General features: G+C 46.7%; 1 protein-coding gene across 3 annotated transcripts in view; it reads right to left on the bottom strand.

Moving 5' to 3' along the window:
• Positions 1 to 2,044: 2,044 nt before the first annotated feature.
• The window catches only part of LOC124289597, a 40,237-nt gene continuing 19,971 nt past the window's right edge, over positions 2,045 to 22,310 (bottom strand). For all 3 annotated transcript variants that reach the window (XM_046726187.1, XM_046726185.1, XM_046726186.1), the window contains 3 exons: positions 6,089 to 6,245; positions 5,435 to 5,539; positions 2,045 to 3,070 (listed from right to left, as the gene is read on the bottom strand). In XM_046726187.1, coding sequence (XP_046582143.1) covers positions 2,866 to 3,070; positions 5,435 to 5,539; positions 6,089 to 6,245 — 467 coding nt within the window. In that variant the 3' untranslated portion in view covers positions 2,045 to 2,865. The remainder of the gene's footprint in view (positions 3,071 to 5,434; positions 5,540 to 6,088; positions 6,246 to 22,310) is intronic.

Below are 22,310 nucleotides of genomic sequence, written 5' to 3'. Positions count from 1 at the left end.
GGGTACCTTACATGGTACCTTATGATACCAATGTCTGCCAACACATTATCATTATTATTATTATGCTAACATTTGTATGGAGCCGATATCCAGCTCAGCTGCTCACAAGCGCTTTGTTTTTCCCTCGATCACTGGATGTCAGTCTCAACGGCACATCGTATTATCAATCTCAACTCCCTGGGGAGTATACAACTCTTGAAGCCACCGAGTTAGTTAGGCGCACCGAGTTAGTGTGGCTTTCCCATCCTTAAACAGCTGGGAGGACTGGGACACATAGTCACAGTACTTTGTCCAAGTTTACTGCACGTTGCTGTACCCGCATCTAGGTGTTTGCACGTATTCATGTGGCCACCATCTGGTCATATACCAACGGATTTGTGGGTTCTTTTAAGTGCACAGGGTTGTGTACTGTACACTAGGGGTTGTGACAACACTGAAAGAGTCTGCACACATAGTTGACTCCAAGGTTTTTACACCAGGTCGCAGGTGGGCTCGATCCCGTCACCTCAAGCTCGCTGGATCACTAGCCTTAGACAGTTCGCCCATCACGCCCCTCAACACATCACGTACTACACAGAGTGTAAACATATCCAGTTTGGTTTAAAGATATTTTATTGTCTCAAAATTACAAAAGGACCAGGAAAACATGGAAGTCGACTTTCTCGCTCGTCTACCGTAAGTAGTAATAGTTATTTGCTTTATTTAACGTCGCACGCACAACTAAGGTATTTCGTACAGAGAGTATCGAGCACAGAGAGTATAGATTACACTGTTGCAAACAAACAATAAATTGTAGACATTTTCTCTGCAGAGGTACAACTGGCAATACTCCTATCGTATTGTGTGACATGTGAGTGAGTGAGTGAGTGAGACAGGATTTCAGCTATGTCGCGTTGCGTCAACTTGGGTTTCCGGCACACCAAAAGGTGTAGTGATGACACATGTACAATATAACATTACGTATTCAGACAGAGTAGATAAATAAATAACAAGCTTGGCAAGTCAGGCCCACAGCAGCATACAGAGAAACACCACAGTCTGGGACGCCTCTTTCCGCTGACAGACAGTAACAGGAAGTACAAATGCTCTAATAGGCAATTCTAATAGGCAAATTTACATGTTGCATCCCAGACTAGTCTAACTCATTTATTATTTGTCAGTGCACGACTTCACGAGCTAGATATGACGTGGATAACACACTGTTATTTATCAATGCACGACTTCACGAGCTAGATATGACGTGAATAACACACTGTTATTTATCAATGGCAGACTTCAAGGGCTACATATGACATGGGTTACACGCTGTTATTTGTCAATGCACGACTTCACGAGCTAGATATGACGTGGATAACGCACACTGTTATTTGTCAGTGCACGACTTCACGAGCTAGATATGACGTGGATAACACGGTGTTATTTGTCAATGCACGACTTCACGAGCTAGATATGACGTGCATAACACACTGTTATTTATCAATGCACGACTTCACGAGCTAGATATGACGTGGATAACACACTGTTATTTATCAATGCACGACTTCACGAGCTAGATATGACGTGGATAACACACTGTTATTTATCAATGCACGACTTCACGAGCTAGATATGACGTGCATAACACACTGTTATTTATCAATGCACGACTTCACAAGCTAGATATGACGTGGATAACACACTGTTATTTATCAATGCACGACTTTACGAGCTAGATATGACGTGGATAACACACTGTTATTTATAAATGCACGACTTCACGAGCTAGATATGACGTGGATAACACGGTGTTATTTGTCAATGCACGACTTCACGAGCTAGATATGACGTGAATAACACACTGTTATTTATCAATGCACGACTTCACGAGCTAGATATGACGTGGATAACACGGTGTTATTTGTCAATGCACGACTTCACGAGCTAGATATGACGTGCATAACACACTGTTATTTATCAATGCACGACTTCACGAGCTAGATATGACGTGGATAACACACTGTTATTTATCAATGCACGACTTCACGAGCTAGATATGACGTGATAATACACACACTGTTATTTATCAATGCACGACTTCACGAGCTAGATATGACGTGCATAACACACTGTTATTTATCAATGCACGACTTCACAAGCTAGATATGACGTGGATAACACACTGTTATTTATCAATGCACGACTTTACGAGCTAGATATGACGTGCATAACACACTGTTATTATTCAATGCACGACTTCACGAGCTAGATATGACGTGGATAACACACTGTTATTTATAAATGCACGACTTCACGAGCTAGATATGACGTGGATAACACACTGTTATTAATCAATGCACGACTTCACGAGCTAGATATGACGTGGATAACACACTGTTATTTATAAATGCACGACTTCACGAGCTAGATATGACGTGGATAACACGGTGTTATTTGTCAATGCACGACTTCACGAGCTAGATATGACGTGAATAACACACTGTTATTTATCAATGCACGACTTCACGAGCTAGATATGACGTGGATAACACGGTGTTATTTGTCAATGCACGACTTCACGAGCTAGATACGACGTGGATAACACACTGTTATTTATCAATGCACGACTTTAAGAGCTAGATATGACGTGGATAACACACTGTTATTTATCAATGCACGACTTAAGAGCTAGATAGATAGTGCGGGGTTATCTGTCAACACAAAGCTTCAAGGGCTGAAGTAAGATACATGTAAATTGTTATAGGGAACCTGGTTTTTACTTTCAGCGTTCAATCCCCAAACCTACGTTCTCTCAATGACCCAAGCATCCTCCCTTCAGTACGATGATTGTCATGTAGATTGTCTGGTCAAGTGACGTTCATCACCTTCTCACATTGGCGAATTGTTGACCATAAATGCGCCGAAGTAAGTGAACTGTTGATTCATCCGGAGACGTGCATACCGCCTGCAATAGCCGGAGACTCGAACCCGGATTTTGTCCCCTCTCATCAACACGAATAGCCCGGCCTGCAGCTGTGTGTCAAGGGGGTAAACATGGCCATCCTGGACGTTGGACCGTAAGTAGGCTCCACCCCTGACAACGACAAAATGAAGATCATTTGTTCTATGTTCTGAAGCTTTAAATTTGAATTTAATCAAAAAGGAAACATCGTCTCATTGGCCGTTTAATTGTTATACTCCCATGGTGCGTTAGGTATCACATATGAAAGTGATATACATGTACATGTATTACAGGTGGAAGGATATATCGGTACATGTATTACAGGTGGAAGGATATATCGGTGTAACGCCGGCCATAGAAACAATAATCAAAACTATCGACTAATTAATCTGTGGTATTAGACTGTGGTGTTACTCTCTGTCCTGGGTTACAACCATTCAAAGAAGTCATGTGGTGTTACTCTCTGTCCTGGGTTACAACCATTCAAAGAAGTCATGTGGTGTTACTCTCTGTCCTGGGTTACAACCAGTCAAAGAAGTCATGTGGTGTTACTCTCTGTCCTGGGTTACAACCAGTCAAAGAAGTCATGTGGTGTTACTCTCTGTCCTGGGTTACAACCAGTCAAAGAAGTCATGTGGTGTTACTCTCTGTCCTGGGTTACAACCAGTCAAAGAAGTCATGTGGTGTTACTCTCTGTCCTGGGTTACAACCAGTCAAAGAAGTCATGTGGTGTAAACGTTAATATTAATTACCCGAAGGAAACACTATGTCATTGGCTTTAAGTCTAGGGCGGTCAGCAACAACCCTGCCTTGGATTTAAGTGATGTGACGTTGTCCATTCAGATTTTGGATAACTGCCACAAGGTAAAGTTTACATTCATGTGACAGGCACTCCCACACCGTCAATGGACCAGCGCCAAGTGGTACATGCTCCAACACCCGCCAAGTGGTACACGCTCCAACACCCGCCAAGTGGTACATGCTCCAGCCGCCGCCACGTGGTACATGCTCCAACCCCCGCCAAGTGGTACACGCTCCAACCCCCGCCAAGTGGTACATGCTCCTACCCCCGCCAAGTGGTACATGCTCCAACCCCCGCCAAGTGGTACATGCTCCTACCCCGCCAAGTGGTACATGCTCCAACCCCGCCAAGTGGTACATGCTCCAACCCCCGCCAAGTGGTACATGCTCCAACCCCCGCCAAGTGGTACATGCTCCTACCCCCGCCAAGTGGTACATGCTCCAACCCCCGCCAAGTGGTACATGCTCCTACCCCCGCCAAGTGGTACATGCTCCAACCCCGCCAAGTGGTACATGCTCCAACCCCGCCAAGTGGTACATGCTCCAACCCCGCCAAGTGGTACATGCTCCTACCCCGCCAAGTGGTACATGCTCCAACCCCGCCAAGTGGTACATGCTCCAACCCCGCCAAGTGGTACATGCTCAAACCCCGCCAAGTGGTACATGCTCAAACCCCGCCAAGTGGTACACGCTCCAACCCCCGCCAAGTGGTACATGCTCCAACCCCGCCAGGTGGTACATGCTCCAACCCCCGCCAAGTGGTACATGCTCCAACTCCCGCCAAGTGGTACATGCTCCTACCCCCGCCAAGTGGTACATGCTCCAACCCCCGCCAAGTGGTGCATGCTCCTACACCCGCCAAGTGGTACATGCTCCAACCCCGCCAAGTGGTACATGCTCCAACCCCGCCAAGTGGTACATGCTCAACCCCCGCCAAGTGGTACATGCTCCAAGCCCCGCCAAGTGGTACACGCTCCAACCCCGCCAAACGGTACATGCTCCAACCCCCGCCAAGTGGTACATGCTCCTACCCCCGCCAAGTGGTACATGCTCCAACCCCCGCCAAGTGGTACACGCTCCAACCACTACTTACTCCCTGTCCTGGGTTACAACACTCACTGACAAGCACTACTTACTCTCTGTCCTGGGTTACAACCCTCACTGACAAGCATTACTTACTCTCTGTCCTGGGTTACAACCCTCACTGACAAGCATTACTTACTCTCTGTGCTGGGTTACAACCCTCACTGACAAGCACTACTTACTCTCTGTACTGGGTTACAACCCTCACTGACAAGCACTACTTACTCCCTGTCCTGGGTTACAACCCTCACTGACAAGAATTACTTACTCTCTGTCCTGGGTTACAACCCTCACTGACAAGCATTACTTACTCCCTGTCCTGGGTTACAACCCTCACTGACAAGCACTACTTACTCTAAGTCCTGGGTCACAACACTCACTGACAATCACTACTTACTCTCTGTACTGGGTTACAACCCTCACTGACAAGCACTACTTACTCTCTGTGCTGGGTTACAACCCTCACTGACAAGCACTACTTACTCTAAGTCCTGGGTCACAACACTCACTGACAATCACTACTTACTCTCTGTACTGGGTTACAACCCTCACTGACAAGCACTACTTACTCTCTGTGCAGGGTTACAACCCTCACTGACAAGCACTACTTACTCTCTGTCCTGGGTCACAATACTTCTCAGTAGTATAAGGTATGAAGAGTCGCCAGCCTCACGTTCCCTGATGACATCGTGCCCACATTCTGGCAACGCCGTATTCCTGACAGTGAGAAATGTTTTGTCTAATTAGACTTTAAAATGTAAAGAAGAAACTACTGTGGTTCTGTAAGATAGATCACTTACAAATCGGAATAACTCAAAATTGTTCTGGAACACAATGTGCAGGCTCTCTCCATGTCCTTTCTTCTATTCCCAACATAACAATGGAATTGTGGAATACACATTTCAAATATATATTTCAGCATACCGCTACTCGTAATGACGAATTACATTCTTTTGATCATTATATCGAAGATAAGATAGATCAAAACTGCCTAAGTATACTTGATGCTCCTATTACAAGAGATGAGAACTGAGCAGCGATTACAGAACTAAAATCATCTGAGAGTGCTGGGCCTGATCACATCATAGCAGAATCCTCACAGGATATTTTAGTTCCCCATATTCAACTGTTATTCAATGTTCTGTGGTGCTGTAGAGCATGTTTTCCAGAATCGTAAATATTTATTTGCGGGAATACAAAGTCACGGTTGGGTTGTGGACAGTATTATATCTCTACTGACAAAATCATGTACATATTGGTACGTACGCAATAGTTTTTCCGTTTAAAGCGACCTGTGAATAGATGAAATAGGTCCCGCTGGACCTGATGATCAGACCCTGGACCTCAGTGGACGATGAGGGAACAGGTTCGTACCCGAAGCTGTTTACCGCAGACATTGGCCGCTGCCATGTTATGAATTCATCTGAAAATTTGTAAAAACATCTGAAAAAATCATTTCGAATAATTAACAAGTCACGTTATGCATATTGATGTCAGGAACATAGCATATTTATTCCTTTGAGTTAAGTCAATAAGACGAAGTGACAACTCTTTACAGCCAATAAGTTGTCCTACTGTTTGTAAATGAATATATAAACACATGTGGAAAATACTGATTAGTGTAAGGGAGACAACTCTTAACAGTGGTCTTCAGCTTAAAGCCTGATGCTGACAGCATACATAAGTGCCAAGTCGCACACCTATATGAATCTTTGTTTGTTGATAAAATCGGTTGCATGACCGCCTGGGTCACATCAACCATTATGACGTCATGATGTGTGTGTTAGTCGTCAAGGTGACCTGAATGGGTGGACACAGAAGGACCTGAATGGATGGACACAGTATGACCTGAATGGGTGGACACAGTATGACCTGAATGGGTGGACACAGTATGACCTGAATGGGTGGACACAGTATGACCTGAATGGGTGGACACAGTATGACCTGAATGGATGGACACAGTATGACCTGAATGGGTGGACACAGTATGACCTGAATGGATGGACACAGTATGACCTGAATGGATGGACACAGTATGACCTGAATGGATGGACACAGTATGACCTGAATGGGTGGACACAGTATGACCTGAATGGATGGACACAGTATGACCTGAATGAATGGATGGACACAGTATGACCTGAATGGATGGACACAGTATGACCTGAATGGGTGGACACAGTATGACCTGAATGGATGGACACAGTATGACCTGAATGGATGGACACAGTATGACCTGAATGGGTGGACACAGTATGACCTGAATGGATGGACACAGTATGACCTGAATGGATGGACACAGTATGACCTGAATGGATGGACACAGTATGACCTGAATGGATGGACACAGTATGACCTGAATGGATGGACACAGTATGACCTGAATGGATGGACACAGTATGACCTGAATGGATGGACACAGTATGACCTGAATGGGTGGACACAGTATGACCTGAATGGATGGACACAGTATGACCTGAATGGGTGGACACAGTATGACCTGAATGGGTGGACACAGTATGACCTGAATGGGTGGACACAGTATGACCTGAATGGGTGGACACAGTATGACCTGAATGGGTGGACACAGTATGACCTGAATGGGTGGACACAGCATGACCTGAATGGGTGGACACAGTATGACCTGAATGGTTGACACAGTATGACCTGAATGGTTGGACACAGTATGACCTGAATGGATGGACACACACAGTATGACCTGACTGGATGGACACAGTATGACCTGAATGGGTGGACACACATGACCTACAGCATGGCCTGAATGGGTGGACACAGTATGACCTGAATGGGTGGACACAGTATGACCTGAATGGGTGGACACAGTATGACCTGACCTGGATGGACACAGTATGACCTGAATGGATGGACACAGTATGACCTGAATGGATGGACATGTATGACCTGAATGGATGGACACAGTATGACCTGAATGGATGGACACAGTATGACCTGAATGGATGGACACAGTATGACCTGAATGGATGGACACAGTATGACCTGAATGGGTGGACACAGTATGACCTGAATGGATGGACACAGTATGGACCTGAATGGATGGATGGACACAGTATGACCTGAATGGGTGGACACAGTATGACCTGAATGGGTGGACACAGTATGACCTGAATGGGTGGACACAGTATGACCTGAATGGGTGGACACAGTATGACCTGAATGGGTGGACACAGTATGACCTGAATGGATGGACACAGTATGACCTGAATGGGTGGACACAGTATGACCTGAATGGGTGGACACAGTGATGACCTGAATGGATGGACACAGTATGACCTGAATGGGTGGACACAGTATGACCTGAATGGATGGACACAGTATGACCTGAATGGATGGACACAGTATGACCTGAATGGGTGGACACAGTATATGACCTGAATGGGTGGGACACAGTATGGATGGACACAGTATGACCTGAATGGATGGACACAGTATGACCTGAATGGATGGACACAGTATGACCTGAATGGATGGACACAGTATGACCTGAATGGGTGGACACAGTATGACCTGAATGGGTGGACACAGTATGACCTGAATGGGTGGACACAGTATGACCTGAATGGATGGACACAGTATGACCTGAATGGGTGGACACAGTATGACCTGAATGGATGGACACAGTATGAACCTGAATGGATGGACACAGTATGACCTGAATGGGTGGACACAGTATGACCTGAATGGGTGGACACAGTATGACCTGAATGGGTGGACACAGTATGACCTGAATGGATGGACACAGTATGACCTGAATGGGTGGACACAGTATGACCTGAATGGATGGACACAGTATGACCTGAATGGGTGGACACAGTATGACCTGAATGGGTGGACACAGTATGACCTGAATGGATGGACACAGTATGACCTGAATGGGTGGACACAGACATGACCTGAATGGGTGGACACAGTATGACCTGAATGGGTGGACACAGTATGACCTGAATGGATGGACACAGTATGACCTGAATGGGTGGACACAGTATGACCTGAATGGATGGACACAGTATGACCTGAATGGGTGGACACAGTATGACCTGAATGGATGGACACAGTATGACCTGAATGGGTGGACACAGTATGACCTGAATGGATGGACACAGTATGACCTGAATGGATGGACACAGTATGACCTGAATGGGTGGACACAGTATGACCTGAATGGATGGACACAGTATGACCTGAATGGGTGGACACAGTATGACCTGAATGGATGGACACAGTATGACCTGAATGGGGTGGACACAGTATGACCTGAATGGATGGACACAGTATGACCTGAATGGGGTGGACACTGAATGGATGGACACAGTATGACCTGAATGGATGGACACAGTATGACCTGAATGGGTGGACACTATATGACCTGAATGGGTGGACACAGTATGACCTGAATGGATGGACACAGTATGACCTGAATGGGTGGACACAGTATGACCTGAATGGATGGACACAGTATGACCTGAATGGGTGGACACACACAGTATATGACCTGAATGGATGGACACAGTATGACCTGAATGGGTGGACACAGTATGACCTGAATGGGTGGACACAGTATGACCTGAATGGATGGACACAGTATGACCTGAATGGGTGGACACAGTATGACCTGAATGGATGGACACAGTATGACCTGAATGGATGGACACAGCATGACCTGAATGGGTGGACACAGTATGACCTGAATGGATGGACACAGTATGACCTGAATGGGTGGACACAGTATATGACCTGAATGGATGGACACAGTATGACCTGAATGGGTGGACACAGTATGACCTGAATGGATGGACACAGTATGACCTGAATGGGTGGACACAGTATGACCTGAATGGGTGGACACAGTATGACCTGAATGGGTGGACACAGTATGACCTGAATGGATGGACACAGTATGACCTGAATGGGTGGACACAGTATGACCTGAATGGATGGACACAGTATGACCTGAATGGGTGGACACAGTATGACCTGAATGGGTGGACACAGTATGACCTGAATGGATGGACACAGTATGACCTGAATGGGTGGACACAGTATGACCTGAATGGGTGGACACAGTATGACCTGAATGGATGGACACAGTATATGACACAGTATGACCTGAATGGGTGGACACAGTATGACCTGAATGGGTGGACACAGTATGACCTGAATGGATGGACACAGTATGACCTGAATGGGTGGACACAGTATGACCTGAATGGGTGGACACAGTATGACCTGAATGGGTGGACACAGTATGACCTGAATGGAGTGGACACAGTATGACCTGAATGGATGGACACAGTATGACCTGAATGGGTGGACACAGTATGACCTGAATGGACACAGTGGACACAGTATGACCTGAATGGATGGACACAGTATGACCTGAATGGGTGGACACAGTATGACCTGAATGGAATGGACACAGTATGACCTGAATGGAATGGACACAGTATGACCTGAATGGATGGACACAGTATGACCTGAATGGGTGGACACAGTATGACCTGAATGGATGGACACAGTATGACCTGAATGGGTGGACACAGTATGACCTGAATGGATGGACACAGTATGACCTGAATGGGTGGACACAGTATGACCTGAATGGGTGGACACAGTATGACCTGAATGGATGGACACAGTATGACCTGAATGGGTGGACACAGTATGACCTGAATGGGTGGACACAGTATGACCTGAATGGATGGACACAGTATGACCTGAATGGGTGGACACAGTATGACCTGAATGGATGGACACAGTATGACCTGAATGGGTGGACACAGTATGACCTGAATGGATGGACACAGTATGAATGGAATGGATGGACACAGTATGACCTGAATGGGTGGACACAGTATGACCTGAATGGGTGGACACAGTATGACCTGAATGGATGGACACAGTATGACCTGAATGGATGGACACAGTATGACCTGAATGGGTGGACACAGTATGACCTGAATGGGTGGACACAGTATGACCTGAATGGATGGACACAGTATGACCTGAATGGACACAGTATGGACACAGACACAGTATGACCTGAATGGGTGGACACAGTATGACCTGAATGGGTGGACACAGTATGACCTGAATGGATGGACACAGTATGACCTGAATGGATGGACACAGTATGACCTGAATGGATGGACACAGTATGACCTGAATGGGTGGACACAGTATGACCTGAATGGAGTGGACACAGTATGACCTGAATGGATGGACACAGTATGACCTGAATGGATGGACACAGTATGACCTGAATGGGTGGACACAGTATGACCTGAATGGGTGGACACAGTATGACCTGAATGGGTGGACACAGTATGACCTGAATGGGTGGACACAGTATGACCTGAATGGATGGACACAGTATGACCTGAATGGATGGACACAGTATGACCTGAATGGATGGACACAGTATGACCTGAATGGGTGGACACAGTATGACCTGAATGGGTGGACACTATATGACCTGAATGGATGGACACAGTATGACCTGAATGGATGGACACAGTATGACCTGAATGGATGGACACAGTATGACCTGAATGGATGGACACAGTATGACCTGAATGGGTGGACACAGTATGACCTGAATGGGGTGGACACTATATGACCTGAATGGATGGACACAGTATGACCTGAATGGGTGGACACAGTATGACCTGAATGGATGGACACAGTATGACCTGAATGGGTGGACACAGTATGACCTGAATGGGGTGGACACAGTATGACCTGAATGGATGGACACAGTATGACCTGAATGGGTGGACACAGTATGACCTGAATGGATGGACACAGTATGACCTGAATGGGTGGACACTAGTATGACCTGAATGGATGGACACTAGTATGACCTGAATGGATGGACACAGTATGACCTGAATGGATGGACACAGTATGACCTGAATGGGTGGACACAGTATGACCTGAATGGATGGACACAGTATGACCTGAATGGGTGGACACAGTATGACCTGAATGGGTGGACACAGTATGACCTGAATGGATGGACACAGTATGACCTGAATGGGTGGACACAGTATGACCTGAATGGGTGGACACAGTATGACCTGAATGGATGGACACAGTATGACCTGAATGGATGGACACAGTATGACCTGAATATGGACACAGTATGACCTGAATGGGTGGACACAGTATGACCTGAATGGTGGACACAGTATGACCTGAATGGATGGACACAGTATGACCTGAATGGATGGACACAGTATGACCTGAATGGGTGGACACTATATGACCTGAATGGGTGGGACACAGTATGACCTGAATGGATGGACACAGTATGACCTGAATGGATGGACACAGTATGACCTGAATGGATGGACACAGTATGACCTGAATGGATGGACACAGTATGACCTGAATGGGTGGACACAGTATGACCTGAATGGGTGGACACAGTATGACCTGAATGGATGGACACAGTATGACCTGAATGGGTGGACACAGTATGACCTGAATGGGTGGACACTAGTATGACCTGAATGGGTGGACACTATATGACCTGAATGGGTGGACACTATATGACCTGAATGGATGGACACAGTATGACCTGAATGGGTGGACACAGTATGACCTGAATGGGTGGACACAGTATGACCTGAATGGATGGACACAGTATGAGCCTGAATGGGTGGACACATATGACCTGAATGGGTGGACACATATGACCTGAATGGATGGACACAGTATGACCTGAATGGATGGACACAGTATGACCTGAATGGATGGACACAGTATGACCTGAATGGGTGGACACAGTATGACCTGAATGGGTGGACACAGTATGACCTGAATGGATGGACACAGTATGACCTGAATGGGTGGACACAGTATGACCTGAATGGGGTGGACACAGTATGACCTGAATGGGTGGACACAGTATGACCTGAATGGATGGACACAGTATGACCTGAATGGATGGACACAGTATGACCTGAATGGGTGGACACAGTATGACCTGAATGGGTGGACACAGTATGACCTGAATGGGTGGACACAGTATGACCTGAATGGATGGACACAGTATGACCTGAATGGATGGACACAGTATGACCTGAATGGGTGGACACTATATGACCTGAATGGGTGGACACTATATGACCTGAATGGATGGACACAGTATGGACCTGAATGGATGGACACTATATGACCTGAATGGATGGACACAGTATGACCTGAATGGGTGGACACAGTATGACCTGAATGGGTGGACACAGTATGACCTGAATGGGTGGACACTATATGACCTGAATGGATGGACACAGTATGACCTGAATGGGTGGACACAGTATGAGCCTGAATGGGTGGACACTATATGACCTGAATGGGTGGACACATATGACCTGAATGGGTGGACACATATGACCTGAATGGATGGACACAGTATGGCCTGAATGGGTGGACACAGTATGACCTGAATGGATGGACACAGTATGGCCTGAATGGGTGGACACTATATGACCTGAATGGGTGGACACTATATGACCTGAATGGATGGACACAGTATAGCCTGAATGGATGGACACTATATGACCTGAATGGATGGACACAGTATGACCTGAATGGATGGACACAGTATGACCTGAATGGGTGGACACTATATGACCTGAATGGATGGACACAGTATGACCTGAATGGATGGACACAGTATGGCCTGAATGGGTGGACACTATATGACCTGAATGGGTGGACACAGTATGACCTGAATGGATGGACACACATGGATGGACACAGTATGACCTGAATGGGTGGACACAGTATGACCTGAATGGGTGGACACAGTATGACCTGAATGGATGGACACAGTATGGATGACCTGAATGGATGGACACAGTATGACCTGAATGGGTGGACACTATATGACCTGAATGGGTGGACACTATATGACCTGAATGGATGGACACAGTATGACCTGAATGGATGGACACAGTATGACCTGAATGGATGGACACAGTATGACCTGAATGGATGGACACAGTATGACCTGAATGGGTGGACACAGTATGACCTGAATGGGTGGACACTATATGACCTGAATGGATGGACACAGTATGACCTGAATGGGTGGACACAGTATGACCTGAATGGGTGGACACTATATGACCTGAATGGGTGGACACTATATGACCTGAATGGGTGGACACTATATGACCTGAATGGATGGACACAGTATGACCTGAATGGGTGGACACTATATGACCTGAATGGGGTGGACACTATATGACCTGAATGGGTGGACACATATGACCTGAATGGATGGACACAGTATGACCTGAATGGGTGGACACTATATGACCTGAATGGTGGACACAGTATGACCTGAATGGGTGGACACAGTATGACCTGAATGGATGGACACAGTATGACCTGAATGGGTGGACACAGTATGACCTGAATGGGTGGACACAGTATGACCTGAATGGGTGGACACAGTATGACCTGAATGGATGGACACAGTATGACCTGAATGGATGGACACAGTATGACCTGAATGACCTGAATGGGTGGACACAGTATGACCTGAATGGGTGGACACAGTATGACCTGAATGGGTGGACACAGTATGACCTGAATGGATGGACACAGTATGACCTGAATGGATGGACACAGTATGACCTGAATGGGTGGACACAGTATGACCTGAATGGGTGGACACAGTATGACCTGAATGGGTGGACACAGTATGACCTGAATGGGTGGACACAGTATGACCTGAATGGATGGACACAGTATGACCTGAATGGGTGGACACAGTATGACCTGAATGGGTGGACACAGTATGACCTGAATGGATGGACACAGTATGACCTGAATGGATGGACACAGTATGACCTGAATGGGTGGACACTAGTATGACCTGAATGGGTGGACACTATATGACCTGAATGGATGGACACAGTATGGCCTGAATGGATGGACACTATATGACCTGAATGGATGGACACAGTATGACCTGAATGGGTGGACACAGTATGACCTGAATGGGTGGACACTAGTATGACCTGAATGGGTGGACACTATATGACCTGAATGGATGGACACAGTATGACCTGAATGGGTGGACACAGTATGGCCTGAATGGGTGGACACTATATGACCTGAATGGGTGGACACTATATGACCTGAATGGGTGGACACTATATGACCTGAATGGATGGACACAGTATGGACCTGAATGGGTGGACACAGTATGACCTGAATGGATGGACACAGTATGGCCTGAATGGGTGGACACTATATGACCTGAATGGGTGGACACTATATGACCTGAATGGATGGACACAGTATGACCTGAATGGATGGACACAGTATGACCTGAATGGATGGACACAGTATGACCTGAATGGATGGACACAGTATGACCTGAATGGGTGGACACTATATGACCTGAATGGGTGGACACTATATGACCTGAATGGATGGACACAGTATGACCTGAATGGGTGGACACAGTATGGACCTGAATGGGTGGACACTATATGACCTGAATGGGTGGACACTATATGACCTGAATGGGTGGACACTAGTATGACCTGAATGGATGGACACAGTATGGCCTGAATGGGTGGACACAGTATGACCTGAATGGGTGGACACAGTATGACCTGAATGGGTGGACACAGTATGACCTGAATGGATGGACACAGTATGACCTGAATGGATGGACACAGTATGGCCTGAATGGGTGGACACTATATGACCTGAATGGGTGGACACTATATGACCTGAATGGATGGACACAGTATGGCCTGAATGGATGGACACTATATGACCTGAATGGATGGACACAGTATGACCTGAATGGATGGACACAGTATGACCTGAATGGGTGGACACTATATGACCTGAATGGGTGGACACTATATGACCTGAATGGATGGACACAGTATGGCCTGAATGGGTGGACACAGTATGGCCTGAATGGGTGGACACTATATGACCTGAATGGGTGGACACTATATGACCTGAATGGGTGGACACTATATGACCTGAATGGATGGACACAGTATGGCCTGAATGGGTGGACACTATATGACCTGAATGGGTGGACACTATATGACCTGAATGGGTGGACACTATATGACCTGAATGGATGGACACAGTATGACCTGAATGGGTGGACACAGTATGACCTGAATGGGTGGACACTATATGACCTGAATGGATGGACACAGTATGACCTGAATGGATGGACACAGTATGACCTGAATGGGTGGACACTAGTATGACCTGAATGGGTGGACACAGTATGACCTGAATGGTTGGACACAGTATGACCTGAATGGGTGGACACTATATGACCTGAATGGGTGGACACTATATGACCTGAATGGATGGACACAGTATGGCCTGAATGGGTGGACACAGTATGGCCTGAATGGGTGGACACTATATGACCTGAATGGGGTGGACACTATATGACCTGAATGGGTGGACACAGTATGACCTGAATGGATGGACACATGACCTGAATGGGTGGACACATGACCTGAATGGGAGGACACAGTATGACCTGAATGGGTGGACACAGTATGACCCTGAATGGATGGACACAGTATGACCTGAATGGGTGGACACTATATGACCTGAATGGATGGACACAGTATGACCTGAATGGGAGGACACAGTATGACCTGAATGGGATGGACACAGTATGACCTGAATGGTGGACACAGTATGACCTGAATGGGTGGACACAGTATGACCTGAATGGATGGACACAGTATGACCTGAATGGATGGACACTGAAGTATGACCTGAATGGGTGGACACAGTATGACCTGAATGGGTGGACACACCTGTATGACCTGAATGGGTGGACACAGTATGACCTGAATGGATGGACACAGTATGACCTGAATGGGTGGACACAGTATGACCTGAATGGGGTGGACACAGTATGACCTGAATGGATGGACACAGTATGACCTGAATGGATGGACACAGTATGGACCTGAATGGGTGGACACTATATGACCTGAATGGGTGGACACTATATGACCTGAATGGATGGACACAGTATGACCTGAATGGATGGACACAGTATGACCTGAATGGATGGACACAGTATGACCTGAATGGGTGGACACAGTATGACCTGAATGGGTGGACACTATATGACCTGAATGGGTGGACACTATATGACCTGAATGGATGGACACAGTATGACCTGAATGGGTGGACACAGTATGACCTGAATGGGTGGACACTATATGACCTGAATGGGTGGACACAGTATGACCTGAATGGGTGGACACAGTATGACCTGAATGGATGGACACAGTATGACCTGAATGGGTGGACACAGTATGACCTGAATGGATGGACACAGTATGGCCTGAATGGGTGGACACATATATGACCTGAATGGGTGGACACAGTATGACCTGAATGGATGGACACAGTATGACCTGAATGGATGGACACTATATGACCTGAATGGATGGACACAGTATGACCTGAATGGATGGACACAGTATGACCTGAATGGGTGGACACAGTATGACCTGAATGGGTGGACACAGTATGACCTGAATGGATGGACACAGTATGACCTGAATGGAATGGACACAGTATGACCTGAATGGGTGGACACAGTATGACCTGAATGGGTGGACACTATATGACCTGAATGGGTGGACACAGTATGACCTGAATGGATGGACACAGTATGACCTGAATGGGTGGACACAGTATGACCTGAATGGATGGACACAGTATGACCTGAATGGGTGGACACAGTATGACCTGAATGGATGGACACAGTATGACCTGAATGGATGGACACAGTATGACCTGAATGGGTGGACACAGTATGACCTGAATGGGTGGACACAGTATGACCTGAATGGATGGACACAGTATGACCTGAATGGATGGACATGACAGTATGAGTATGACCTGAATGGATGGACACAGTATATGACCTGAATGGGTGGACACAGTATGACCTGAATGGGTGGACACAGTATGACCTGAATGGATGGACACAGTATGACCTGAATGGGTGGACACAGTATGACCTGAATGGGTGGACACAGTATGACCTGAATGGGTGGTATGACCTGAATGGGTGGACACAATATGACCTGAATGGATGGACACAGTATGACCTGAATGGGTGGACACAGTATGACCTGAATGGGTGGACACAGTATGACCTGAATGGGTGGACACAGTATGACCTGAATGGATGGACACAGTATGACCTGAATGGGTGGACACAGTATGACCTGAATGGGTGGACACAGTATGACCTGAATGGATGGACACAGTATGACCTGAATGGATGGACACAGTATGACCTGAATGGGTGGACACAGTATGACCTGAATGGGTGGACACAGTATGACCTGAATGGATGGACACAGTATGGCCTGAATGGGTGGACACTAGTATGACCTGAATGGATGGACACAGTATGACCTGAATGGATGGACACAGTATGACCTGAATGGGTGGACACAGTATGACCTGAATGGATGGACACAGTATGACCTGAATGGGTGGACACTATATGACCTGAATGGGTGAATGGACACAGAATATGACCTGAATGGATGGACACCTGAATGGATGACACAGTATGACCTGAATGGATGGACACAGTATGACCTGAATGGGTGGACACAGTATGACCTGAATGGATGGACACAGTATGACCTGAATGGATGGACACAGTATGACCTGAATGGATGGACACAGTATGACCTGAATGGATGGAGTATGACCTGAATGGGTGGACACAGTATGACCTGAATGGGTGGACACAGTATGACCTGAATGGGTGGATGGACACAGTATGACCTGAATGGGTGGACACAGTATGACCTGAATGGATGGACACAGTATGACCTGAATGGATGGACACAGTATGACCTGAATGGGTGGACACAGTATGACCTGAATGGATGGACACAGTATGACCTGAATGGGTGGACACAGTATGACCTGAATGGGTGGGACACAGTATGACCTGAATGGACACAGTAAGCCTGAATGGTGGACACAGTATGACCTGAATGGATGGACACAGTATGACCTGAATAGGTGGACACAATGACCTATGAGCCTGAATGGATGACACAGTATGACCTGACAGATGGACACACAGTATGACCTGAATGGGTGGACACAGTATGACCTGAATGGATGGACACAGTATGACCTGAATGGGTGGACACAGTATGACCTGAATGGATGGACACAGTATGACCTGAATGGATGGACACAGTATGACCTGAATGGATGGACACAGTATGACCTGAATGGATGGACACAGTATGACCTGAATGGATGGACACAATATGACCTGAATGGGTGGACACAGTATGACCTGAATGGATGGACACAGTATGACCTGAATGGGTGGACACAGTATGACCTGAATGGATGGACACAGTATGACCTGAATGGATGGACACAGTATGACCTGAATGGATGGACACAGTATGACCTGAATGGGTGGACACAGTATGACCTGAATGGGTGGACACATATGACCTGAATGGACACAGTACCTGAATGGATGGACACAGTATGACACAGTATGACCTGAATGGATGGACACATGTATATGACCTGAATGGGTGGACACAGTATGACCTGAATGGGTGGACACAGTATGACCTGAATGGGTGGACACAGGACCTGAATGGGTGGACACAGTATGACCTGAATGGGTGGACACAGTATGACCTGAATGGGTGGACACAGTATGACCTGAATGGATGGACACAGTATGACCTGAATGGATGGACACAGTATGACCTGAATGGATGGACACAGTATGACCTGAATAGGTGGACACAGTATGACCTGAATGGATGGACACAGTATGACCTGAATGGATGGACACAGTATGACCTGAATGGATGGACACAGTATGACCTGAATGGGTGGACACAGTATGACCTGAATGGATGGACACAGTATATGACCTGAATGGATGGACACAGTATGACCTGAATGGGTGGACACAGTATGACCTGAATGGGTGGACACAGTATGACCTGAATGGGTGGACACAGTATGACCTGAATGGATGGACACTGAAGTACAGTATGACCTGAATGGATGGACACAGTATGACCTGAATGGATGGACCTGAATGGATGGACAGTATGACCTGAATGGATGGACACAGTATGACCTGAATGGGTGGACACAGTATGACCTGAATGGATGGACACAGTATGACCTGAATGGGTGGACACAGTATGACCTGAATGGGTGGACACAGTATGACCTGAATGGGTGGACACAGTATGACCTGAATGGATGGACACAGTATGACCTGAATGGATGGACACAGTATGACCTGAATGGATGGACACAGTAGTATGACCTGAATGGATGGACACAGTATGACCTGAATGGATGGACACAGTATGACCTGAATGGATGGACACAGTATGACCTGAATGGATGGACACAGTATGACCTGAATGGATGGACACAGTATGACCTGAATGGATGGACACAGTATGACCTGAATGGATGGACACAGTATGACCTGAATGGGTGGACACAGTATGACCTGAATGGATGGACACAGAATATGACCTGAATGGATGGACACAGTATGACCTGAATGGATGGACACAGTATGACCTGAATGGGTGGACACAGTATGACCTGAATGGGTGGACACAGTATGACCTGAATGGATGGACACAGTATGACCTGAATGGATGGACACAGTATGACCTGAAATGGACACAGTATGACCTGAATGGATGGACACAGTATGACCTGAATGGGTGGACACAGTATGACCTGAATGGATGGACACAGTATGACCTGAATGGATGGACACAGTATGAATGGGTGGAATCAGATATGACCTGGAACGGATGGACACAGTATGGAATGGGTGGACACAGTATGACCTGAATGGGTGGACACAGTATGACCTGAATGGATGGACACAGTATGAACCTGAATGGATGGACACAGTATGACCTGAATGGGTGGACACAGTATGACCTGAATGGATGGACACAGTATGACCTGAATGGGTGGACACAGTATGACCTGAATGGATGGACACAGTATGACCTGAATGGATGGACACAGTATGACCTGAATGGATGGACACAGTATGACCTGAATGGGTGGACACAGTATGACCTGAATGGATGGACACAGTATGACCTGAATGGATGGACACAGTATGACCTGAATGGATGGACACAGTATGACCTGAATGGATGGACACAGTATGACCTGAATGGATGGACACAGTATGACCTGAATAGGTGGACACAGTATGACCTGAATGGATGGACACAGTATGACCTGAATGAATGGACACAGCATGACCTGAATGGGTGGACACAGTATGACCTGAATGGGTGGACACAGTATGACCTGAATGGATGGACACAGTATGACCTGAATGGATGGACACAGTATGACCTGAATGGATGGACACAGTATGACCTGAATGGATGGACACAGTATGACCTGAATGGGTGGACACAGTATGACCTGAATGGATGGACACAGTATGACCCTGAATGGATGGGAGACCTGAATATGGACACAGTATGACCTGAATGGATGGACACAGTATGACCTGAATGGGTGGACACAAGGTATGACCTGAATGGGTGGACACAGTATGACCTGAATGGATGGACACAGTATGATGACCTGAATGGATGGACACAGTATGACCTGAATGGATGGACACAGTACAGTATGACCTGAATGGATGGACACAGTATGACCTGAATGGATGGACACAGTATGACCTGAATGGGTGGACACAGTATGACCTGAATGGATGACCTGACTGGATGGACACAGTATGACCTGAATGGACACAGATTATGGACACAGTATGGACAGTATGACCTGAATGGGTATGGACACAGTATGACCTGAATGGATGGACACAGTATGACCTGAATGGATGGACACAGTATGACCTGAATGGATGGACACAGTATGACCTGAATGGGTGGACGGACACAGTATGACCTGAATGGATGGACACAGTATGACCTGAATGGGTGGACACAGTATGACCTGAATGGATGGACACAGTATGACCTGAATGGGTGGACACAGTATGACCTGAATGGGTGGACACAGTATGACCTGAATGGGTGGACACAGTATGACCTGAATGGATGGACACAGTATGACCTGAATGGAGTGGACACAGTATGACCTGAATGGGTGGACATGACCTGTGGTATGACCTGAATGGATGGATGACAACAGCATGTATCTGAATGGCATGACCTGAGTATGACCTGAATGGGTGGACACACCAGTATGACCTGAATGGATGGACACAGTATGACCTGAATGGATGGACACAGTATGAGCCCTGAATGGGTGGACACAGTATGACCTGAATGGATGGACACAGTATGACCTGAATGGATGGACACAGTATGACCTGAAT

This window comes from Haliotis rubra, unplaced genomic scaffold, assembly GCF_003918875.1.
Source record: "Haliotis rubra isolate DU_JTF1 unplaced genomic scaffold, ASM391887v1 Scf444, whole genome shotgun sequence".
NCBI lineage: Eukaryota > Metazoa > Mollusca > Gastropoda > Lepetellida > Haliotidae > Haliotis > Haliotis rubra.
Note: the sequence above shows the minus strand (reverse complement) of the source record. Positions and strands in the feature narration are given on the sequence as shown.